Raw genomic sequence first — 26,378 nt, forward strand, 5'->3', positions numbered from 1 at the left:
AATCTAAACCAGAATCAAGTTTATTAACACTGACAGAGAGAACATTGTTTAGTGGCAGTAATACAGTGCAACATGTAAAATGTGCTATCAATTACAATTCATATATGTATACACACACACACACATATACATCTATATATACATAGAAACAGTTAAGCAACCACTTTTACTAATCCTGCATGAACCCTATTGTACAGACCCCACATTCCCACCAACTAAGAGAATGTGGGAACACAATTCCAATACTTATATCTGTTCTCACAACTACAAGCAGCTGGGAGGTGCAGAGTTATGTCAGGAACAGTTGTTGCCCTACAACTACCAGGCTCCTGGACTGGCGTGGATGGCTTCACTCTCCTCAGTGCTGAACTGACTCAATTTCAGGGACTCTATCTTTGTTATGTATAGTTTTTCATTGATTCTGTTGTATTCTTTTATTTTCCTACGGGTGCCTGCAAAAAAAAAAATCTCAAGGTTGTATATGATATCCATACTTTGAAAATAAATTTACCATGAACTACTTCCCTGTTCTACCACTCATTACAGGAAATTGGAAATTTACTGGCCAATTAACCTATCAATTCATATTTCCTTGGATGAAACGCAGCAACTGGAGGACACTCATGCATTCACAGGGGAAATTTTGCATTCACCATACAGACAGCACTGGAGATTAGGAACAAGAAAGCCTGCCAGAAGGAGGGTGAGGGAGGGAGAGACAGCAAGGGAGACCATATGAAATTGTGCATGTGTCAGACAGCAGGAGACAAATACCACCCGGGTAGGAGGTGGCTGCAAAGCAACAGGAGCAGCTGAAATCATGCTCCTTTAACAGAAATTACAGGATAATTGCAATGTATAAAATTATAAATGTTAAAAGGAAAAAGGGAGACATGATGTTAAATCGAGGTGCTGTCTGCTCTCTCAAAAAACTGCCACGTGACCTTCAGAAGGAGAGCTCTCCCTAGTGAACTGGCCAACATTTATGCCTCAGACAATGATGGTGGGCAGGGCGAAGGACAGGACAACCGGATGACACAGATCTGTAATTGCCAAAGAGCGAGATTGAGAATAAATTTCACAGTGATTAATGAGCTGGCCTCTATTGTATGAAAGGCCCCTGAAAGCATATTTGAAAATACCTTTCCGGAACGAATTTACATACAGTAGCTGAAAAATGAAATGTGCAGAGAAGGAAAAGGAGAGGCCAACTTAGATCATTCCAAGAACTAGAATAGACAATGGGCTGAATGGCCTCCTCTATGATTTACACTCACAATTGATAGCCTTCAAGCCCATTTATCTCAAACAAGTTTAGGTTAACAGTTGGGCAATGATGAGTAACAGTTTGTTCTTTTCACTGTGATTTATTCTTCAATCCAAAACCTTAGTGACCAACAGCCTCAACTCCTGAGAAGCAATTTTCTACTCCTCTTTGTGCCTGATGCAGCTTCTATTCCTGAAGCCAGCATGCTCAATTACTAGCCTAGAACCAGTGCGCATAACCTCGGAACAGTAGAACAGAGATGAAGAGGAATTTATTTATCCAGAGGGTGGTGAATCTGTGGAGTTCATCTATGGAGGCCAAGTCATTGGGTATATTTAAAGCAGAGGTTGATCGGTTCTTGATTGGTCAGGGTGTCAGAGGTTTCAAGAAGGCAGCAGGAGAATGGGATTGAGGAGGTTTAATAAATCAGCCATGATGGAAAGGCAGAGCAGAATCAATGGGCCGAATGGCCTAATTCTGCTCACATGACATATGAAATTTGCAATTAGAATCCATTTTTCTTATCCTTTCCTTTCTTTTGATGCATCTTGGTCAATATCCAGTCTCATTAATACACATATTTGGCTGGTAACGAATAAACAGTTTGGTGTCAGTTTCAAGGTTTGCTTCTTGTTTAATACTTTACTGGTAGCCTTGGTGGCTTTCATAGACATTTCTTTCCTGGTAACTGACTTGATCACACCAACAGCCACCACCTGTCTCACATCATGGACAGCATCAAATTTAATCAAAATTATTATTGGGAACTACCAGATAACTAAAATTCCTTCCCCTCGCAACCCAGCACAGATATTGCTTGATCCAGAGCAGAAATGGCTAAATCAAGGGGCAAATACTTTTAAGGTGATTGGAGGATAGTATAGGGGGATGGCAGAGGTAAGTTGTTTTTTTTTTTACACAGACAGTGGCAGGTGCACGAAGCGCCCTGCCAGGGGTGATGATAGAGGCAGATACATTAGGGACATATACATAGGCGCATGGATGATCGAAAAATGGAGGGTTATGTGGGAGGGAAGAGCAGGATCGATCTTGGAGTAGGTTGAAAGATCAGCACAACATCTTGAGCCAAACTGCCTGTACTGTTCTATATTCCAGGACCTGCAGGCTTCCTGCAACAGACTGACTGTCACTTCAGATTCCAGCATCTGCCACCTGCGGCACCAGAAGAGGAAGCTTAGTCTCAGCCCCACGCAAAGGAGTCCATGGGTTTGTGTGCCACACTTGTTACTGGAGTATGCAGCCAAAACACTCTGCATCATGATGACGTGCTGCAATGCCATCTTTGACAAAGATTAGATTAGCTTTACTCGTCACATGTACATTGAAACATACAGCAAAATGCATCATTTGTGTCAACAGCCAGAGTCCATGGCTGCGCTGGGGACAGGCCGCAAGGGTTGCCATGCTTCCAGTGCCCACAACTAACTCGTATGCCTTTGGAATGCAGGAGGAAACAAGAGCACCCAGAAGAAACCCATCCAGTCACAGGGAGAACATACAAACACCCTGTAGACAGTGGCAGGAATTGAACTCGATTTTATAGCCAGCCGCTATGCCACCATGCTGTCCCATCTTTTAGATGAGCCCCTGACCTGAGACAGTGGCCGTGAAGGGTCTAAAGGTGGCAAAGAGCTTGCAGTGTGGTGGCCAAACAACTTCCCGAGAAAGTATGTCACCTCACCACTGATTTTTCCAAAGCAAAGATGTCCTCCTCCTTCAAAGAAAGGGGCTTCCCTTCCTCCACCATTAACGCTGCCCTCAACTGCATCTCTTCCATTTCATGCACATCTGCTTTTACCCCATCCTCCCACCACCTTACCAAGGATAGGGTTCCACTTCCCCTCACCTACCACCCCACCAGCCTCCAGTACGTAATTCTCCAAAACTTCCACCACCTCTAACAGGATCCCATCACCAAGCACATCTTTCCCTCCCACCCCACTTCGTGCTTTCCGCAGGGATCACACCCTACATGACTCCCTTGTCCATTCTTCCCTCCCCACTGATCTCTCTCCAGGCACTTATCCTTGCAGGGGGAACAAGTGCTACACCTGCCCCTAGGCCTCTTCCTTCACTACCGTTCAGGGCCCCAAACAGTCCTTCCAGCTGAGGTGACACTTCACTGTGAGCTTGTTGGGGTCATATACCGTGTTTGGTATTCCAGGTGTGGCCTCCTGTATATCGGTGAGACCCAACGTAGATTGGGAGACCACTTTGCCAAGCTCCGTCCATCAGAAAAAGCAGGATCTCCCAGTGGCCAACCATTTAAATTGCACTTCCCATTCCGATACATCCATCCATTTCCTCTTTCAGTCGTGATGAGGCCACACTTAAGTTGGAGGAACACCTTATATTCTGTTTGGGCAGCCTCCAACCCAATGGCTTGAACATCGATTTCACAAACTTCCAGTAATGCCCCCACCTTCACCATTTCCAATCACCTTTTCCCTTTCTCACCTTATCTCCTTGCCCACCCTCTGGTACTCCTCCCCCCTTTTCTTTCTTCCATGGCCTCGTCTCTTCCAACAAAAAACTTCCCAGCTCTTTACTTCATCCTTCCCCCTAGAGGCCTCACCTATCACCTTGTGTTTCTCTCTCCCCTCTCCCCACCTAAATCTACTCCTCAGCTTTTTCTCCAGTTCTGCCAAAGGGTTTCAACCCAAAATGTCAACTATACTCTTTTCCTAGATGCTGCCTGGCCTGTTGAGTTCCTTCAGCATTTTGTGTGTACTGTTTGTGGGAGCTTGTGTACATGAATATTTCCTACAACGCTGCTGTGGCACATCAATGGTTGCAAAACACTTCAGACTACCTCCAAGTAGAAAAAGGTACTATCAAAAGCAAGAACATATTTCTCAGCACTTATTTTGACTGCTTGCTGGGGGATACGATGTTGTGAACACCTTAAAGTGGTCAAATAGAATGTCTCAAAAGAGCGAAAGCAAGTCTAGACATATAAACAATGTGGTGGCTAGACAGGGAATAGAGAAGATGAAATAGACTTTTACAATGTTTTTACACACACACACGTTCATTATTTTAGAAGAAGAATAATGAGCTAATGTTAATGGGTTCAGGGACCATTAAGAAATCCAATGGCAGAGGGGAAGAAGTTGTTCCTAAAACATTAAGTGTGTGTGTGTTTTCAGGCTCCTGCACCTCCTCCCTGATGGTAGAAAGGACTGATTATACACAAGAACCATCACTGGCCACAGTGGGAAGGAATTTCATTTATGTAGTGCCTCAGAAAACTTTTACAAGAAGTCTTAAGTGAGAGGGCTAATTTAAGGCAAACTAAGGTGAAAGGCAAGAACCAAAATCAGTATCAGGCTTATTATCACTGGCATAGGTCATGAAATTTGTTGTTCTGTGGCAGCAGTGTAGTGCAATACATAAAAATTACCACAAATTACAGTAAGAATATACAGTATATTTTAAAAATAGTGCAAAAAAAGAGAAAATTAATGAGCTAATGTTAACAGGTTCATTGCCCGTTCAGAAATCCAATAGCAGAGGGGGAAAAGCTGTTTCTAAAACTCTGAGTGTGTTTTCAGGCTCCTGCACCAAGGAGTAGAAGTTTGTTCACCAAGGTCTATGGGACAATCAAGACTACAAAAAAGCTGGATGAACTCAGCAGGTTGGGCAGCATTCATTGAAAGGAGCAGTCAACTTTTCCGGTTGAGACCCTTCATCAGGACTAAAGGAGGAGGGGGCAGGGACCCTATAAAGAAGGTGGGGGGGAGGCTGGAAAACCAATCAGAGGAAAGATCAAGGGGTGGGGGAGGGGAAGCAGGGAGGGGATAGGCAGGAGAGGTGAAGAAGGAATCTAAGGGGAAAGCACTATGGGTAGTAGAAGGCAGAGTTATGAGAGGTGATAGGCAGCTAGAAGAGGAGACAGAGTGAAGGTGGGATGGGAGAAGGGAGAGGGAGGGAATTACCGGAAGTTGGAGAATTCAATGTTCATACCAAGGGGCTGGAGACTACCCAGATGGTATATGAGATGTTGTTCCTCCAACCGAAGTTTGGCCTCATCATGGCAGTAGAGGAGGCCATGTATGGACATATCCGAATGGGAATGTGAAGGAGAGTTGAAGTGAGTGGCAACCGGGAGATTCTGTCTGTTGTGGCGGACGGAGCATAGGCGCTCAATGAAGCGGTCTCCCAATCTGCATCCAGTCTCGCCGATGTAGAGGATGCCACACCGGGAGCACCGGATGCAATAGATTACCCCAACAGACCCACAAGTGAAGTGTTGCCTCACCTAGAAGGACTGTTTGGGGCCCTGAATGGTGGTAAGAGATGAGGTGCAGGGACAGGTATAGCACTTACTATTGTGGGACAATAGTGTTAAATGTCGAAATGAAATCCAGAAACAGCATTCTGACATAAGTGTCCTTGTTTTCTAGATGTGTCAGGGCCCGGCACACAAAAGATGTCATAGCATCCATCATAGAGCAGTTCTACCAGTATGTTATATACCTGTTGGTGTCATATATATGTGACCACTACTGCCATAATGTTGAGAAAGCAGGGAGTCTGTAGAAGGACTTGGGCAGATTGGAAGAATGGGCAATGAAAATGCAGATGGAATAGAGTGCAGGGAAACGTTCCGACTTACACTTTGGACTTCAGTAGAAGGAATAAAGGCATAATTATTTTCTAAATGGAGAGCAAATTCAGAAATCAGGTGCAAAAGGCCCAGGGAGTCTTAGTACAGGACTCCCTAAAGGGTAGCTTGCTGTTTGGATTAGTGGTAAGAAGTCAAATACAATGTTAGTATTCATCTTGAATGATCTGACTCTAGACAGAGGCATTGGAGGGGGCTGAGAGGAGTTTTACAAAAATGATCCCACAAATGAAAGGGTTAATGTATGAGGACCGTTTGATGGCTCTGGGCCTGTACTTACTGGCATTTACAAGGAATACGGGGGTATCTTGTAAAACTGACCAACTATTGAAAGGCCTAAATAGAAGCATCCTTTCCACATTCACTCTAATACTGACAGAGTCTAGAACCAGAGAGCATATCCTCAAAATAGAAGAAAGTCCCTGCAGAAAAGGATTTATTTAGCTAGACAGTGGTGATTCTGTGGAATTCATTGCCACAGATGGCTGTGGAGGCCAAGTCATTGGGTATATTTAAAGCAGAGATTAATATCAAAGATTAAGGTAGCAGGAAAATAAAGTTGAGAGGGAAAATATTCAGGCATAATTCAATGGCTGAGCACTCAATGGATCAAATGGCCTAATTCTGCTCCCATGTCTTATAACATAGTCCAACTGTGGACAAACTCCTTGCCTAAATAGCATTGAGGAACCCGCAGGTTATGTAATTTTCATGGTCAGATACCTATAATGGCTCTTTCTTTCACATTTATCTGATTAAAGGAATTTGAAATGTTTATCCAGGTCCAGGATCACTGGTGTAGGATTTCCAACACTATGTTATCAGATGTAGCAAGCAGCAATCAGTGAGGGATAAACCAACACCACCCTGATTGACTTCAAAATAATTTTACTTGCAACATGTCAGAACAAGAGAAAGAAAATGATTATCACCTTAAACAATACAATGGGAGATCAGTGAGCAGATGCAAGGTTTTAATAAACTTTTGACTCAGGAACTTGAGATGCGCAGAGGTTTGGGCTTCTGAAGGTAGGTAGTGAGGTTCAGAGTGCCTCAAGCCCACACAACCAGGAAGATCAATCCTCCATCACAGGCCTCTACCCAACAATCCTCCAGTTCAGTAGGCAAGATAGGAAAACCCAGTGATGGGGTGGGGGCAAAATAACCCAGAGCAGGTTCCCATTAGAAAGAGCATTTTTCCAGTTCTCCAGTCCAGCTGGATTCACTGAGCCGACCGTACTTCAGGCCCCAGTGCAATCCCGACATAGTCACGGCTCGTTAATGGATCCAAGACTATCCATCGTCAGCCACACTTGGTCCCCACTACACCGTGTGGAGCAATATCTAGCGGACATCATCAATGCCCATCCTGGTCATCTGTCCGTGGACGCTTGTGTGGGTTGGCGGGTGAAGTTGAAGGTGCCTCTGATGATTGGACATCACGAAAGCCAAGTGACTGAAAAATGAGACAATGGGGACAGGAGAGAAGTGGGGTTAACCAGCTCAGCAACAAGGTCAAGAGCTCAAATGAAGGAGAGTTTCTTCCCTCCCAATCACAACCTGTGACCACACCACAATCTTCCTTCTGCTCTCCTACTAACAACTTCATTCTTGCCCTCACATTCTTTCCCATCTTCGCTCTGCCTCCATCTCCTCTTACCATACCCAAGCTGTTCAAAGAGTAAAACAATCTCTGGCATCACAAAGCAAAACCAACACAAAGGGAATACAGAATTACTGGCAGGTGACTCACGGTTATCTGGAATGGAACAATCGCTTCTTTTTGCATCGGTGATTTATAGAGGGAAGCAAACCTAGACAGAGGAAACCAAACAAAGTCTGGGAGTCAGGCTTTGAAAGTGCCACTCATTTCAAAAGCGGTTGAGCAACCCTTAGTAAGCAGGAACGACCAGAGGGGCAGCATTTTACACAGAAAATAGCAGGATTATACCATTTGGCCCTTCTAACTTGCTCTGTTATTCAGTACAATTACGACCTTTGCTTATGTTCCTGTCCTCTCCCTATGCCTCTTGATGTCTGGTAAATTACCTTAAATGCATACAGTATCCTGGCCTCCATTGTGGTAGAGAATTTCACAGGTTCACCTCCTTCTGCCTGAAGACATTTCTGCTGGGACTCGAGGGACTGAGTTATTGTGAAAAGATGAGATGCTTGGTACTTTATTCATTGGAGCGCAGGATAATAAGGGGAGATCTTGCAAAGGTCTATAAAATTATAAGGTGAATCCACACAATTGTTTTCTCCATGGTTAGGGAATCAAGAACTAGAGGACATAGATTTAGGGTGAGAGGGGAGAGGAACAAGAAGGTGGTCAGTACATGGAGGGAGCTGATGGATGAAATGGTTGGGGCAGGTATATCAACATTTAAAAGGCACCTGGACATGTACATAGAAAGGAAGAGCTTGCAGGAATATGGGCCAAATACAGGTAAATGGGACGAGTTCATATCAGAACCATAAACACGAGATTCTGCAGATGCTGGAAATCCTCAGCAACACAGACAGAATGCTGAAGGAGCTCAGCAAGTCAGGCAGCACCTACAGAGGGGAACAAAGTGTCGACGTTTCAGGCCAACTCCTTCATTGGGACTGGGAAGAGGAAAGAAGCTAGAATAAAGAGATAGAAGGAAGGGAAGGAGTACAAGCTGGCAGGTGATGCCAACTCACCCTTGTTATTGTCACTTGGGCAGTGCAACATATCAGAAAGAAGGCAGTGTCCATTCACATTGGAATGGTTCACCCCTGAGAGACTGGAAGTGACCAAGTCTTCCAGCTCAGTGAGGACTGACAATTTCACTCAGCCTAATCCATCTCCCTTTTACACAACTTGAACAATTCAGCTCTTACCTCAGCTTGCCTTCCCAGTATAGAATTAAGCGAATGGTAGCCGCATGACCCCAGCTTTCACCTAGACAAAACAAGAATCCATCATTGATGGGGTTGGACTTCAGTTAGCCCCAGGGTAACAGATGCAAGGGATAGAGGAGCTTTGGACAATTTCCACAAAATACACAGTACACTACAGATTCTTTGATTCATGATGTTGTGCTGATCTTTTAACCCACTCCACAATCAATCTAAGACCTCCCACTTAGCCTTGCAGTTTTCTTTCATCCATCTTCCTACCTAAGAGTCTCTTAAATATCCCTAATATATCTGCCTCTACCACCACCCCTGGCAGTGCATTCCGAAGCACTTATCACACTCTGTGAAAAATAAAAAAACATGGTGCTAGCCATTGCCACCCTGGAAAAAAGCCACTGACTGCCCATTTTATTTCACCTTTTACACCTTTTTCAAGATGCCTCTAATCCTCCTTCATCCCAAAGATAAAATTACTTTCCTCACAAGACATGCTCTCCAATCCAGACAGCAGCCTGGTAAATCTCCTCTGCAGCCTCTCTAGAGCTTCTACCTCTTTCCTACAATGAGGCAGCCAGAACTGAACACAATATCCTAAGTGTGATCTAACCAGTTTTATAGAGCTACAACATTACCTCGCATCTCTTGAACCCAGTGCGCCAACTAACGCAGGCCAACACTGCATACATCTTCTTAACCACCTTATCAAATTGTGGGTTCTATGGTCTTGGATTTCATGATCCCCCTGCTCCAGCTCACTGCTAAGAATCCTAGCTCGTGACACAATGCTGAGAAAGAAAAAATTTGTACAACACTCACTCTGCTCTGGGTAGGAAGGCAGGGTGAACTGTAACAGGAGAACTGAACTCAAACATTTTCCCTTACTCAACCACACATACTGCAGAACCATTAATGCACCTATGGGAAGGAGGAAAACTTTTTCCAGTCAAGGCACTGACAAATAATACAAAGAAGTAACAGCCAGGACAGAGTGAAATCTTTACTTTTAGATGGAGTTGTAGGAAGAATGGCAGACATTTTGTGTTAAAGGAAGAAACAGCGTTGGGTTCTACTGAGTGAACAATGAAACTGAAACAATTAAGGGTGTGGAAGAAAATTATTTGTCAATATTATCCATGAGGTATATTATAGGTAAAGTTCTAAGATTTTGCTCTTTGCACCATGCATTTGTGTTTGCTGTACTTGGTCAAGTTATGTAACTGTAACATTTTTTAAGTCTTGAGAAAATACAAGGTTGTGAAGATGAAGAAAATTGACATGGGAGGACTTGAACATAAACTGATTCCATTACAAGGACCAGCCTTGGCCAAACTTTTTAGAATGTCTTATTGGCTATTGACTGGATAACGTTATCCTGTTATAAACGATGAATGATTAACACAGTAGCCCAAGAACTCAAATGCTAGTATAAGGGTAATAATGGATGTCCATCATTAACCACTCACTACACCAGTTTAATATTCAAATATCACACACACACACACATACACATCCACAAAATTAAGACGGAGTCATTCTAGCCATACCAAACATGTTGTAGTGGTGTGCTACATGCAGCGCTAAAATTACGACACGGAGTCGGTAACTGCAGTCGAAGGAAAAACTTTATTCGAAATCTTCAGCCTCACTTTTAGCCTCCCTCAACCTGCCCCCCGTGGCGCAGAGGCTCCAAAGCTCTGTGCTCACAAACCCCCGTAGGCTATCTAATTGTGAGCCGGTTCGGATGTGCCAGGAAATGGGTCGCCACAATATGACCTTTTTAAAAAAAAGCAAGTATGACCACTAGTTTGTAAGATTCAAGTCCAGTCCTGTATGAATGCTGTTACAGGGTCCTGTTATCCATATGTAACAGTTCCAAACATAACAGTTTGCCATTTCTTTTAAAGCATAGCTTTATCACATGTAGCTCTAGTAAAAGCTTTACAGTAAAATGTTTCGTTTATGTCAACAACCAATGAGGATGTGCCGGGGGTGGCTCAAGAGAGTCACCAAGCTTCTGGCATCAATATAGCATGCCTAAACCTACTAACCGTAACCTGTACATCTTTGAAACGTGGGAGGTAACACTGTGGGCCATGGGGAGAACCACCAAACTCCTTACATACAGCAATGGAATTGAACCTGGATCACTGGCGCTGTAAAGCATTGCACTAGCAGCTATGTGACTGTGCTGTCCCATTATTTCAAATTTCATCACCAACTTCGCATCGCTCTGCACCATGACAGAATCCTGGCTGAACTTTAATGCTGGAGCTCTCCTCACCCAACTGAACCCTGTCACCTGACCAAGGTGACAGCTGACGCCAAATGAAGTGGGGAGAGCTGCCTTCCTTGGTTTCCAAAAACACAGCATAGAAAAAGTCCTTCAATCCAACTCATCCATGGCTATTTAAGTTAGTTCCTTTGGTGGGTCATGGCTGCAGTTTACTGGCCTACAAACTACTGAGATTTCAAATCCCTCTGTACCTTCCTCCTGCTCTGTAATTCTCTGCCATTTCCCATAAGACAGAGGCAGAAATAAGCTATTCAGCGCATCAAATTCAATCCGCCATTCCATCATGGATAACAAATCAGCTTTCTCAACCCCACTCCTGCCTTCTCCCTGTAACCTTTGATGCCCTGATTAATCAAGAACCTATCAATTTCCACTTTAAATACACCCCATATTTGGCCTCCACAGCCGTCTGCGGCAATGAATTCCATAGATTCACTGTTCATTGGCTAAAGAAATTCCACCTCATCTCTGTTCTAAAGGGACATCCTTCTATTCTAAGTTTGTTCCCTCTGGTCTTAGACTCCCCCACTGTACTCCTCATCAATTTTATCTAGGCCTTTCAATATTTAATAGGTTGTGGCAACCCACTTTCTGCGCAGGCGAGCCGGCTCACAAATAGCCAGCGTGCGGGGAGAGACTTTGGTAATGCACCTTTGATGTCATTTCCGCCCAGAGACGGTGGTCGCTAGGGATTAAGTGCCAGCAGCACGAAGTTTGAATAAACTAGTCTCGAAACGGCTTACCAACTGCGTGTTGTTATTTCAACTCTGTGTGTAGCACATCGCTACATTGGTGACCCCGACAGTCCAAACGGGATTTGGATCAAAGATGACCGACTCTTCATCTGTTCACACAGTTTCACTCAAACTGCCGACTTTCTGGACGCTGTGACCATGTGTGTGGTTTAGTCAAGCAGAAGCCCAGTTCCAGATTCGGCAGATATCCTCTGATTCCACACGTTACTACCACGTGGTGAGCGCCCTTGACCAGGAAACGGCCGCCCAGGTTGCGGATTTCATACAGTCGCTCCCGGAAGAAGGAAAATATGAAGCATTCAAAGCGCTGCTCATTGAGACCTTTGGCCTCTCACGGCCTGAGAGGGGTGCCCGCCTGCTTCACCTGGACGGTTAGGGAGACAGGCTGCAGTCAGCATTGATGAACGAGATGCTGGTCCTGGCTGACGGACACAAGCCCTGCCTCATGTTCGAACAAGCGTTCCTAGAGCAACTGCCCGAGGACACACATCTGTTGCTGGCTGACGCAGATTTCAGCGACCCCCGGAAGGTGGCGGCCCGGGCAGACGTGCTGTGGAAAGCCAAGAGGGAGAGCGTGGCATCTGTCAGTCAGATTACCAGGCCATGCGCCCAACAGCGGACCAGACCAGGCCCGGCAGGGGGCGCACACAACACAGAGGCAGGAGTGAGGAGGACAGTGAACAGTGGCGTTTCTACCACCAGCAGTGGGGCACAAAAGCCCGCTGTTGTCACCTGCCCTGCAAGGGCCAGGGCCAGTTGCCGCTAATGACTATGGCGGCTGGCTACCAGGACAGCCTCTTGTACGTCTGGGACAAACAGTTGGGACGCTGCTTCTTGGTCGACACCAGAGTGGGAAATCAGCATCTTGCCCCCGACGGGGTACGACACCTGCAACAGGAAGCCAGGACCCACCCTGAGGGCCACAAACGGCAGCACGATACGGACCTACGGCACCCGCACAGTGCAGCTGCAGTTCGGTGCCAGCCAGTTCACGTGGGACTTCACACTGGCTGCGGTGGCCCAACCACTCCTGGGGGCGGACTTCTTGTGAGCTGGTCGACTTGCAAAGGAAAAGACTGGTGGTACATGCCGAGACTTTCCAGACATTCTCCCTGGGTGAAGCCAAGCTGCCGGCCCCACACCTGGACTCCATCACGTTGTTGGACAACAAATTCACCAGAATCCTGGCGGACTTTCCATCGATTCTGGCACCGCAGTTCACGGCAGCCATGCCCAGACACGGGGTACAGCACCACATCCCAACCCAGCGACCAACCCTCCACGCCCGCGCATTAAGGCTCCCCCCAGAAAAGCTCCGCCTGGCGAAGGAGGAGTTCAAGAGGATGGAGGAATTGAGGGTCGTACGGAGGTCCGACAGCCCATGGGCCTCCCCCCTGCACATGGTGCCCAAAGCAGCCGGGGGTTGGAGACCATGCGGCGGCTACCGCAGACTGAATGAGGCTACAACTCCAGACTGCTACCCCGTGCGGTCCTCTTTTTTTTCTTCCTCATTTTTCTAAGCTCCAGTGAGTACATGCTTAGAGCCATCAAATATTCCTCATGTATAAAACCTTTCATTCCTGGGATTATACTTGTGAACCTCAGGATGTCAGCACATCCTGGTGGCTTGCCATTAGATTCCAAGGATTTAAACCTGCCCCCTCCTCTCTTCCTTTAAGACGATACTAGGGGGGGACAGTTTGACTGCTGACAGAGGTGACCGGATTCAGTCAGGACTTCCTGCACTATTTCAGTGGAATTTACATGTCCATCATCCCTCCCTGGCCCCCCACCTCTCTCTTCCCCTCTTCCCCCATGTGGGATTCCTCACACATCCCAAAGACTCACAGGCTAGTAGGATAAATAGCCGTTGTAAATTTCCACCCACCCTGGTTCTGTGTCCAACAGAACTGATGGTCACGTGTTGGAAAATAGATTACAGGGAATATTAATGGGGAATAAGACTGTTCTGAGATCCTGCAGTCTGGTTGGGCTGAAGGGCCTTCTTCTATCCTACAAGCAAATATGGAAATAATATGGAAAACTCCATCTCATTAATTATGTCATTGATTACCTGTCCCAAGATCTGCCTGGCTTATGTCAAATTTAGCCTGATAATAATCACTGCTGTAGAATAATTTAAATTAAAGTGCTATATAAATGCAAATTCTTTTGCTACGTGAGTGCACGTGTGTGTGCTGTTGGGAAATGGTAAGGAAAAGATGGTGGCCCAGAGAAGATGCACCACTTCTTTTAATATAAAACTAGCCCAAAAAAGAGAAGGAACTGCAGAGTCTCACCAAGGGCAGGCACTAACGAGGACTGGGCTTCTCCAAATCGTGTGGTCATCTGGTTGGTCAGCACCACCTTGAAGAGGAGAACAGTAACTATTAAGCTTCTTATGTACTTACATAATCTATTGACTCACAAGAGGCAGGTGAAGCAGAGCTCTAAAAACAGATGATCAGGATAATACCATAAGATGGAAGAGCAGAATTAAGCCATTCGGCCCATCGAGTCTGATTTATTATCCCTCTCAATCTCATTCTCCTGCCTCCTTACCATAACCTTTGATGCCCTCGCTAATTAAGAACCTATCAACCACCGCTTTAAACATACTCAATGATTTGGCCTCCAACATCACCTGTGGCAATAATATCCACAGATTCATCACCCGCTGGCTAAAGAAATTTTGCCTCACCTTCTTCAAAAGGAACACATTCTGAGGCTGTGCCTCTGATCCTACATGCCCCCTGACCGGAAACATCCTCTGTATGTCCACTCTATCTATCCCTTTCAATATTCAATAGGTTTCAATGAAACTTCCCATCATTCCTCAAATATCCAAGTACAGGCCCAGAACCATCAAATGGATAATCCAGTCTTTCTTAATGGTTACTCTTTTCCATTAGATGACAAGGGCAACAATTTAGCATCAAATAATTTTGCTGAGTCCAGTTCCAATGCAGGGTTGACTGAAACAAGATTTTTAAAAAGTTTCACGGAAGAACTCAGTGGGTCAGGCAGCACATGGAGTCAGAGGGATGATTGATTCCCAAGGTCAAGACCCCTTCATTAGGACACAAAATATTCATCATCCCTCTGCTTCCACAGATGCTGCCTGACCTGCTGAGTTCTTCCAGCCACCATTTTTTTGCCATTATTTCCAGTGTCTGCAAGTCTCTCTTGTCTCTTTGGCCAAAATGAGGTCTAGCCTGGTCTGGAAGCACATTAGAAACAACTAGCAGAGTTAATGCCTTGCAGCTCCAGAGATCCGGGTTTGATCCTACCCTCCAGTTCTGTCTGTGTGGAGTTTGAACGCTCTCCCAATGACAAGGGATTCCTCCACATGCTCTCATCTCATCCCAGCTTCCAAAGACATGTGAATGGGTAGGTTAGTTGACCCCTGTTATGTGGATGAGCAGAATCTGGGTAGAGTTATCATAAAACATAGGAGCAGAATTAGGTAATTCAGCCCATCAAGTCTGTTTCACCATTAGATCATGGCTGATTTATTTTCCCTGCCTTCTCTCCATAATATTTGGTGCCCTTACTGATTAAGTACCTATCAACCTCTGGTTGAAATATATCCATATTGACGGATCTGTTGGGAGAACTAATAACAGGGAATATCTGTGGGAGAATGAGATTGCTTTGAGAGCTGGCATTGACTCAATGGGCTGAATAACCTTCACTGTAAGGAAATGTGTAGCTCTGCTACCCAAATTGAGGCCTTGGATTGAAGGGGAGTGCAAAAGATCTAGATAAATGGTATTTGTGTTCGGCTGCTGCCACTTCAGTCCGAGGTGACGACGAAATGCCAGGTTTTACTTACTGCCACACTGTGCTTGTTGGCCATTGTGATCAGCTGCTGAGCAAGTCCATTCAGTAACCGTGTCCGTAGCGACAGGTCCTCCAAGTGGTGGCGGAACGGGAACGCAATGCTGTCAATTACCACTATCCGGACCTAAAAAATCAACATGGAACACAGATCAGCCTCAAAATCTGGCCACATTCCATCTCCAAGCAGGATTCACTTCTGGGAGAAAACAATTCTCAGGGGCAGGTTAAAGCCCCCAGCCGGTCACTGAGGGAGACCTGGCAGTATTGAACCTCCCTCTGCTCTCCCTGCTGCACCAGCTCCCAATTCAGAAACATCCTTAATCATGGGTCCAGCCACTCCTGATTTCCTTGACATCCTCCAACCCCAAACTTGTTACTTACTTTCACTATCTAAAAGGCCCTTCAGCCCACAAAGTATGTGCTGAACACAAAACGACACTTTTTCTACCTGCAAAGACCCCCACCATCCAGGCCATGTGCTCTTCTCACTAATAACATCAGGCAAGAGGACAAGAAACCTTAGGTCCCACACCACCAGCTTCAAGAACAGTTATTACACTACAAACATCAGGTTCCTGAGCCAGTGTGGATAACTTCATTCACTACACTGAACTGATTCCATAACCTACCGACTCACTCTACAACTCATAGTCTGTATTATACTTTATTTGCGTTTTGCCTTCTTTTGTAGTTTGTCAGTTTATATATGCCTGTGAGAAAGTGAATTTCAGTGTAGTACATTTTAACATACAAGAACTTTGATAATAAATTTGAGCTTTGAGCTTTGCTATCTCTTCATGCCTATTGAATGCCACTATCGTATTTGTGATGTGACGTTGCTGACATGAGGTATGGTTGTGGTGGCCAAGTCAGTAGGTGTGTTCAAGAGGTATCCAAGTTGTTGGTTGGTAAGAAGGCTAAAGGTTACGGGGAGAGGTGGGAGAATGGGGACAAAAAGAAATCAGCCATGGATCTGTTTTCATTTGACCTCCGCTCACATCTCCTGCACAGATCAACTGATTAACAGGTCAAAAGTACCTTCTCTCTTTCTTCTGGATTGTCACCTTGTTGTGGTGGAGAAGCTTGTGTGGCCCTGAGATCCCGAGAGCAATGCCGTCTGGAGCTATGCTCCTGGTAGGGTCACCTATTGGTGGTAAGGTCGAGGGTGAGGCCCCTGACAAAGAACAATCCAACCAAGACCTCAACGTGAAACAGGTGGACGAAGTTACTTTGAACTCAACGGCTGTAAAGGCAGATGAAGGCTGCAACAAATCCATCAGCTCCAATCGTCATGGTTTCCATGCCATTGGAATCAGTTGGTTGATTTGTGCTTCTTGGAGTGCTGCATCAAGTACATGTTAAACAAATACACGCAGAAGCGTCCTTACTCTGTGATAGATCAAAAGAACGAAGACCATCATCCTCAGCCTCGAGGAATAGCCATGACAACCTTCTCTCCACCAGCACTATACCACAATCTCTTTTACTCTCCACCCTATCACAGACACTCATTTCCCCTTCACCAGCCCTCCCCTTCCATGCAATGCAAAACAAGTTGGATTCCTAAAGTGGTCCCAATTCTGATCTCCTCCGTCTCTACCTACAGATTCCCCCACAGCTGCTGAATATTCCCAGTGTTCTCTCCCACTGATAGGATCTTGGTGACATGGAATCAGACCTCTCAGCCCACTGTGTTGGTGCTAGCCACCAAGTACCTACCTAACACAACACCCAAAATGCTGAAGAAACTGTGGGTTGGGCAGTATCAATAGAGGGAATTGGACAGAGGAGGCTTTGAGTTGAGACCCTACTCTTGGACTTAAAGACAGCAAGTATAAAAAGAGGGAGATAAGGGATGGAATTTATTGCCTCCACCCCACATATACTAACACCATTCTCCTGCACTTGGTCAGGAGCCTTTTAAGTGCTCAGCTAACCACCTCTTGAACTTACAAATGTATCTGCCCCCCTCAGACAGTGCATTCCAGATTTCAACCACTCTGTCTCCCATGTCTTGCACCTTTTCTGTTTATAGACACCTCTGCTAAGGGGGTAAAACTTCTTACTATTCCATTTATTCAGCTCCATTTGTATACTTCAATCACATCCCTGCTCTGCCTTCTCCACTCCACAGAAAACAAACCTACCCCTCCCTTTATCTCCTCTTCACCTTTTAGCATACCCTTATTAATCTAAAGCTTTTTCCTCAAACTGGTTCAGGTGCCTTAATTATTCCCCTGATGTGGTTTGGTGTTTTGTCTGATGATGCTCCTGTAGCGAATCTTAGGAATTATTTTGTTAAAAAACTGCAGATCTTGAGACATGAGCCAGGTCGCAAAGCATCTAATAGCCACACTGAGCCCAGAGCTCCACCCAGTGGCCACATTGACTAATCTCAGACAGTACTCCACCCAGTTGTTGCAGCAACAAGTTTGTGTGGGAGCCCCAACTCTGTGGCCAAAGTGAGTAGCTGAAGCTGAATCTCCACCCAAGTTTGAGAGAAGAGTCCCAACTTGTGTTTGTGCAGAGAAATTCAAGCTGTGCACTATTTTGTGGTCCAGCAAAGATCTAACTAATTTAAAGGTGGTGTGGTAGCACAGCAGTTGGTGTTTTAACATTATTATAGCACCATAGACAAGGGTTCAATTCCCGCCAGTGTCTATAGGGAGGTTATTTTATGTCCATGTGGGTTTCCTTTGGGTGTTCTGGTTTTCTCCACATTCCAAAGATGTACTTGGTTAGCAGGCTAATTAGTCACATGGGTACAATTCATTTCACGTAATTTTCTTTTAATTTACACTGCTCCACATTGAGATCTTAAATAGGTAACTTAAGTAAAGAGGAGGGGAAATAGAAATGAACCAAAGGATACAAAACAAGAATGAAAATGTTGCAGTGGATGATGGCCTTTTATCTTAGGGGCAAGTGGACAAGGCAGGGGAAGTTACATGGTCAGATGCCACCTAGAATTATTCAGCTTTCGTCATCACAGGAGGAACATGAATCTTGGAATCACATATTCAGCAGAAAGAACGCTGGATTACAAATTTAAGTTACAAATGCAGATTGTAAAATTATGGTATGTATTCCCACGAGTTTAGGAATTTGAAGAATGTTCAGATAGATGAAAAGGGTTAATGCAGCAGGATAACAGAAAGAGGAAAGAAGTTCAAAGTTAATTATCTAAGCACATATATGTCATCATATACTACCCAGAGATTCATTTCCTTGCTGGCATTCACAGGAAAACAATGAAATACAACAGAATCAACAAAAAACCACAAATATCAATGATTGTCGAACAACCAGTGTGCAAAGGACAAAGTGAGCAAATAATTAAAAAGTAGTTAAATAATGCAGGGAACATGAGTTGTCGAGTCCTTGAAAGTGGGCCTGTCGGTTGTGGAGTCAGTTCATTGTTGAGTGAGTGAAGTTATCCACACTGATTCAGGAGTTTGATGGTTGAACGGTAATAACTGTTCCTGAACCTGTGGTGTGGGACTCAAGGCTCCTGCCTGATGGTAGCAGTGAGAAGAGGGTATGGCAAGGATGATGGGAGTCCTTGATGATAGATGCTGTTTTCTTACGACAATGCTCCACATAGTTCACAGTAAAATTATCAAAGTACATATACACCCCTGAGATTCATTTTCTTGTAGACATTCACAGCAAATACAAAGAAACACAAAAGAATCAATGAAAATCACACACAAGATGGACAAACAACCAATGTGCAAGATTACAAACTGTGCAAATACAAAAAAAAGAAATAATAATAATAATAATAATAATAACAAATCAGCAACAATTATTGAGATCATAAGATGAAGAGTCCTTGAAACTGGGTTGAAGATGGGTATCAGGAAGCAAAGCTGCTGGACATCTTCAAGGAACGATGCCTCAAAAAGGTAGCATCCATTCTTATAGACCCCCATCACCCAGGACATGTCCTCTTCTCATTGCTACCATCAAGGTGGTGGTACAGGAGCCTAAAGGCACACACTCAATGATTCAGGAACACCTTCTCTTCTGCCATAAGATTTTTGAATGGACACTGAACCCATGAACACTACCTCAATACTTTTTGTTTCCTTTTGCAATACTTATTTAACTTTTTAAACACATATTACTGTAATTTCCAGTTTTTATTATGTATTGCAATGTAATGCTTTCCGTTGAAGTCTGCAGATACTGAGGGAACCTTGGCTGTAACAGCTAGGTGCTGGAACCTGAGGCAATAAAAACACACGGGAGGCACTCAGCAGTCAAGCAGCATCAGTGTGGGAAAAGAACAGTCAACATTTTGGGAAGCAGCTACAGAAGCTTGAAGACCCACAACTTCCCTTCAACAATTTGGTTCTTGAAGCAATCTGCACAACCCTAACCACTGATAAAGGAATTCGGCTCAAAATATTGACTGTTCATTCTCTTTCATAAATGCAGCCTGTCCTGCTGAGTTTCTCCAATATTGTGTGTGTGTTGCTCCAAGATTTCCTTATGTTTACTACAATTCAGCTATACTACAAATACCTTGATCTCTGACTAAAATGGATTTTTCTTTATTGTGTTCTAATTGTGTTGTTTCTTGTAAAAATTGCACACAAGTTGTTTCTTAAGAATGCTACTAATATGATGTTATGTGCCTATGATGATGCTGCAAGTTTTTCACTGCACCTGCTTATATAGAGTCATAGAACACTACAGCACAGAAACAAGTCTTTCGGCTCATCTAGACTGTGCTGAACCATGAATCTACCTAGTTCCATCGACCTGCACCCACAGCAGAGCCTTCCATACCCCTCTCATCCATATATATATCCTATCGAAATTTCTCTTAAATGCTGAAATCGCCCCCACATCCACCACTTGCGCAGGCAGCTCATTCTACACTCTCACTGCCCAAGATGTTCTCCTTCATGTTCCCCTTAAATTTTCCATATTTTACCCTTAACCCATAACCTCTAGTTTGTAGTCTCACCTAACCTCAATGGAGAAAGCTGGCTTGCATTTACTCTATGCCCCTCATAATTTGGTACAAGTCTATCAAATTTCCCCTCAATTTTCTAGGAAATGAAGTCCTAACCTATTAAGTTTTCCACCATAACTCAGGTCCTCAAGACTCAGCAATATCTTTATAAAATTTCTCTGCATTTTTTCAAACTAACTTGCATCTTTCCTGTAGGCAAGTGACCAAAACTATACACAATACTTCAAATTAGGCCTTACTGATGTCTTATTCAGTTTCAACATAACATCATAACCTCTATACTCATTACATTGATTTACGAAGACCAATGTGCCAAAAGCTTTCTTTATTACCTTATCTACTGTATCCGTGATGCCACATTCAAGGAATTATGGCTCTGTATTCCCAGATCCCTCTGTTCTCCTCAGTGCCTGACCTCTCGCTGCGTAAGATCTTTCCAGGCTGGTCCTCCCGAAGTGCAACACCTCACACTTGTCTGCATTAAATTCCATCTGCCATTTTTCCATCTGGTCCAGATCCTGTTACAAGCTTTGATAGTCTTCAACACTATCCAATACATTCCCAACTTTGGTGTCATCTGCAAACTTGTTGATCGAGTTTATCACATTATGATACAGATCACTGATTTTGTTGACCAACAACAAAGAATCCAGCACTGATCACTGCGGCACAGCACTAGTCGCAGGCATCCAGTCAGAGAGGCAACCTCTAACTTCCACTCTTTGGCTTCTCCTACAAAGCCAATATCTAATCCAATTTACAAACTCATCTTGAATGCAAAGCAACTGAAACTTCTTGACCAACCTCCCATGCAGGAACTTGTCAAAAGCAATGCTAAGGTCCACGTAGACAACATCCACTGCCTTGCCTTTATCAACTTTCCTCTTAACTTCCTTGAAAAACTATAAGATTGGTTAGATACGACCTACCACATACAAAGCCACATTGACTATCCCTAATCAGTCCCTGTCTATCCAAAAATATATGTTTCCAGTCCCTTAGAACATCTTCCCACTACTGGCTCATTGGCTTATAATTTTGATGGCTTATTCTTAGACTCTTTCTTAAACAATGGAACATGATTAAACTTTTCTCCAATCCTCCAGCACTTCACCTGTGGCTAAAGATCACTTCAATATCTCTGCTAAGGCTCTTGCAGTTTCTGCACTTGCTTCCCGTAGGGTCCGAGGGAACACCTTATCAGGCTCTGAGGATTTATCCACTCTGACTTGCTTCAAAACAGCAAACACCTCCTCCTCTGTAATCTGTATAAGGTCCATGATCTCACCATTGCATTGCCTCACATCCAGAGACTTTGTTTGTGTCTGTCTCCCAAGTAAATACCAATGCAAAAAATCCATTTAAGATCTCTATCTCTCTCCACACATAGATTACCACTCTAATCTTCCAGAGGACCAATATTGTCTTTTGCTATCCTTTTGCTTTTAATATATCTGTAGTAGCCCTTGGGATTCTCCTTCACCTTGTCTGCTCAAGCAACCTTGTGTCTTCTTTCAGGCCTCCTGATTTCCTTCTCAAGTATTCGTTTGCATTTCTTATACTCCTCAAGAATGCACCTTCTTTTTCTCTTAAAACCTGGGCCTCAAAATCTTCTGAAAACTAAGGTTCCATAAACCTGTTATCATTGCCTTTTATTCTAAGAGGAACATACAAACTCTGTACTCTCAAAATTACACTTTTGAAGGCCTCCTACTCACCAAGTATGCCTTTGCCAGAAAATAATCTATCCCCATCCACACTTGCCATATTATTTCTAATAACATTAAAATTGTTTTTCTCCAATTTAGAATCTCAACCCATGGACCAGACATATCCTTTTCCATAATTCCCTTGAAACTAATGGCATTATGATCACTAGATGCAAAGTGTTCCCCTAAACAAACTTTTCACCTGTCCTGTCTCATTCCCTAATAGAAGATCTAGTATTACCCTCTCTCTAGTTGGGACTTTATGTACTGATTAAGGAAACTTTTCTGAACATATTTTTTTACAAACTCTTTCCCATCTAACCTTTTTACAGTATGGGAGTCCCAGTCAACATGTGGAATGTTTAAATCACCTACCTTATGCTTCTTGGAACTGTTTGCAATCTCTCTATAAATTTGCTCCTCTAAATCCCAGTGACTGTTTGGTGGTTTATAATATAATCTTATAAAGATGATCATACCTTTCTTATTCTTCATTTCTACCCATAAAGCTTCACTAGTCAAGCTTTCCAGTCTGAGCACTGCCATGACATTTTCCCTGCCTAGTAATGCCAACCCTCCCTCTTTAACTCCTCCACTCCAACACATCTAAAGCAATGGAATCCAAAATATTGAACTGCCAGTCCTGCACCTCCTGAAACCAAGACTTACTAATGGCTATAACGCCATAATTCCATGTGCTGATCCATGCCCTAAACTCAACTGCCTTTCCTACAATATTCCATGCATTGAAATATACACAGCTCAGAGTATTAGTCCCAACATGCTCAACCTTTCAATTCCTAGCCTTGTATGTAGGTTTAAAAACATCCTTCTCCACAAACACTCCACTATCTGTTTTGGCCTTCAAGTTCCCATCCCCTTGCAACTCTAGTTTTAACCTTACTGTGCAGCATCCTACCTTCCTACTATGATACCTTCCCCCTCCAGTTCAGGTGCAAACCATCCCTTCTGTACAGGTCTCATCTTCCCTGAAAGAGAGCCCAATGACCGAAAAATATGCACTCCCTCTTCCACCAACTCCTTAGTCATGATTCAAACTGTATGATCATCCTATTTCTGACCTCAACAGCACTAGCACGAGTAACATTCCTGAGATCACAGCCCAGGATGCCCTGTCCTTTAACTTAGCATCTAACTCCCCTGATTTTGTGCTGTACTGTTCTACAGGACAGTTTCACCCATCCTACCCATGTCATTGATACTGACATAGACAACACATTTGGCTGCTCACCTTCCCACTAAACAATGCTGTGGACTCTGTCTGAGAGTTCCCTGATCCTGGCACCCAGGAGGCAACAAACCATCCAGGAATTCTGTTTTGTCCACAAAACTTCCTTTCTGTTCCCCTAACCATGAATCCCCTAGCTCTACAGCTTGCCTCTTCTTCCTCCTTCCCTCCTAAGTCACAAAGCCAATCTCTGTGCAAGAGAGCTGCTTGCTGCGACATCTCCCTGGTAGGTTGTCAGTCCAACATTGTCCAAAGCAGTATACTTATTGAGGAAAACAGCCACAGGGGTACACTGCACTGGCTGCCCATTCCCCTTCCCTCTCCTGACTGTCACATAGATATTGGCCTCCTGCAATCTAAGGGTAACTATCTCCCTATAGCTCCCATCTATCACCTCATTTTTCCATAGGAGCTGAAGGTCATTGAGTTACTGCTCCAGTTTCTTAACATGGTCTCTAAGGAGCTACAACTCAGTGCACTTTGTGCAGATGTAGTTATCAGGAAGACTGAAGGTCTCCCAAAATCCCACATTTCACATGAGAAACATACCTCTAACTTGGGACCAGTTGTCAGCGCACCAGCTATGTACTAACAGAAAATAAATCTTACTTGAAACTTACTTAGAGCCTGCATCTGTGCTAGCCCAGGCCTGTTTTCACCAAAGTTTGTTGAGCCAAAGCCAAACCACTCTAACATGGTCTCACTCCAACAATGGCCACTCTGCTTACACCTCCTTTCTTTTCATTGGCTTAAATTCTAAGCAAGGCAGTTTTCAAATGGCTCCCTTCCTGCAAGATGTTATTCTCTCACTCACTACTTCGGTGATTGTAATTCACTGCTAGAAGTGGTGAGTGAGTGGGCGACATCTTGCAGGCTGGAGCCAGTTCACATAATTGTGTGTAGGACAATAAACTTGACACTGACCCTGCAGTAGGATTGACAGAAAGAAGCCAAGTTATAGAAATCTTCCTCCTTTGCCCCATGTATGTTTCTTCTCTGAAGCAAATACAGACAGAACATTTCCTCTGATAAGGAAATCAAGAACAAGGCACACAGATGATAAAATGAAAGGCAGACTATTTGGAAATGAGTATCAGGAATCAGGAAGCACAGAAATGAATGAGGGATTCTGGAACTCTTTCCACAGAACACTGCATATGCTGGGGGATTCTTGAACTTTTATGACTGAGGCTGCTAGTTAAAGAGGAGAGGGATATGAGCTCAGATTCAGATTTATCTATCATAGTTACATCAAAATGTACAGCATACGTACACTTCATAGAGAAATACATTGTTCGCATTAATAACCAACACACCCAAGGAAGTGCTGGGGGCAGCCCACAAGTGTAACTACACATTCTGGCACCAAAGCTGAACTACAAATAAACCTCAGCAGAAATAAATGGTGCCACAGACCCAATGGGCTGAGTGATTTCTTCCTATTTCAAAGCTGCCATTCGTGATGAGGTTGTAAAGGCGGATGCTGAGTGATGGCCAGTGGTGGGCTGCCCCAAGGCCTTGGCACTGTCCTCCCCAGGATGGAAACATCTGTTTGCACTTTTAAATTCCCCAAAGTTGCCTCATCCCTTGAAACTGCAAACCTACTCAGCCTCATGATCTCTGCCTCAATGGAGGAGCAGGAACACCTACATCTCCCTGTACATTCCTTCATCACTGCTGGGTCTAACTCCTGGAACTCTCTGCCCATCAGCACAGAGGCAGCCTTTGCCAGAAGGACTAGTGACTCAAGGAAGCAGATAATCCCAACAAGGAACAGTTTGGACAGTAACCACACCTTACCTTGTGATGTTCAGCTAGGAAATCGTCCAGAAGGTGAGCCTGAGCCAGTAGCTCTACATAATCATGGCAACGGAAGTAGTAGATGCGGGAGAGGATGCTTGAAACAGAGAACTCTTCGACTGCCTCTCGCTGGGCTGTGGGGCAAAAGCCATCAGTCTAACTTATGGCATTTGCTTTTGACCTCCCTCCCATCCCCCCCCATGCTAGAACTTCAACAATTCTGGTAGTTCTGACTTCCTTCCCATGGGAAAGATGGAAGTGCCTCTCAATCCCTCTTAGAAACATAGAAAATAGGTGCAGGAGTAGGCCATTCGGCCTTTCGAGTCTGCACCACCATTCAGTATGATCATGGCTGATCATCCAACTCAAAACCCTGTACCTGCTTTCTCTCCATACCCCCTGATCCCTTTAGCCATAAGGGCCATATCTAACTTGTCCATATCTTCTGGACTCCCTCTGCCACAGGAAAAAACTGGGCTCTCAAGCAACACAAAAAAAAGTTGGGGGAACTCAGCAGGTCAGACAGCAACTATGGAGGGGAATAAACAGTTGATATTTTGGGCTGAGACCCTTCAGCAGGACTGGAAAGGAAAGGGGCAGAAGTCAAAAAAAGGTGGGAGGAATTAAATCTTAATAATTTTTAATCTTCTAAGCTCAAAAGAAATACGGTCTCTTAGTGCTCATGGTTCTGCACAAGAACCTCGGGATGCATGTGTTGATTTTTCTGAGGCTGTCTTTTTAATGCACAGCATATTCATTGAGGGAAGGGGAGGGGGACAGACATGGCAGATCAGTGCCTCTCCCTCCCCACTTCTCCCAATTTGCCAGAGAGCAAGGCCCGCCATCAGAACCAAACCAATCCCAGGTTTCCTCTAACATCCTGGTCAGCAGGGCTAAATTTGAGATTCAAGAACTACTGGCTTTGAGCTCAGGAAGATAAG

General features: G+C 44.3%; 1 protein-coding gene across 2 annotated transcripts in view; it reads right to left on the reverse strand.

Moving 5' to 3' along the window:
- rad51c (RAD51 paralog C) overlaps positions 1 to 26,378 on the reverse strand; it is a 32,538-nt gene continuing 6,160 nt past the window's right edge. The window contains exons 4-9 of one of the 2 annotated variants that reach the window (XM_059973600.1): positions 25,438 to 25,571; positions 15,685 to 15,816; positions 14,150 to 14,216; positions 8,784 to 8,844; positions 7,669 to 7,729; positions 1 to 7,371 (exon numbers count right to left, since the gene is read on the reverse strand). In XM_059973600.1, the coding sequence (XP_059829583.1) occupies positions 7,273 to 7,371; positions 7,669 to 7,729; positions 8,784 to 8,844; positions 14,150 to 14,216; positions 15,685 to 15,816; positions 25,438 to 25,571 (554 nt within the window). In that variant the 3' untranslated portion in view covers positions 1 to 7,272. The remainder of the gene's footprint in view (positions 7,372 to 7,668; positions 7,730 to 8,783; positions 8,845 to 14,149; positions 14,217 to 15,684; positions 15,817 to 25,437; positions 25,572 to 26,378) is intronic. The other variant, XM_059973601.1, reaches the window with a different exon arrangement.

This window comes from Hypanus sabinus, chromosome 6, assembly GCF_030144855.1.
Source record: "Hypanus sabinus isolate sHypSab1 chromosome 6, sHypSab1.hap1, whole genome shotgun sequence".
Lineage (NCBI taxonomy): Eukaryota > Metazoa > Chordata > Chondrichthyes > Myliobatiformes > Dasyatidae > Hypanus > Hypanus sabinus.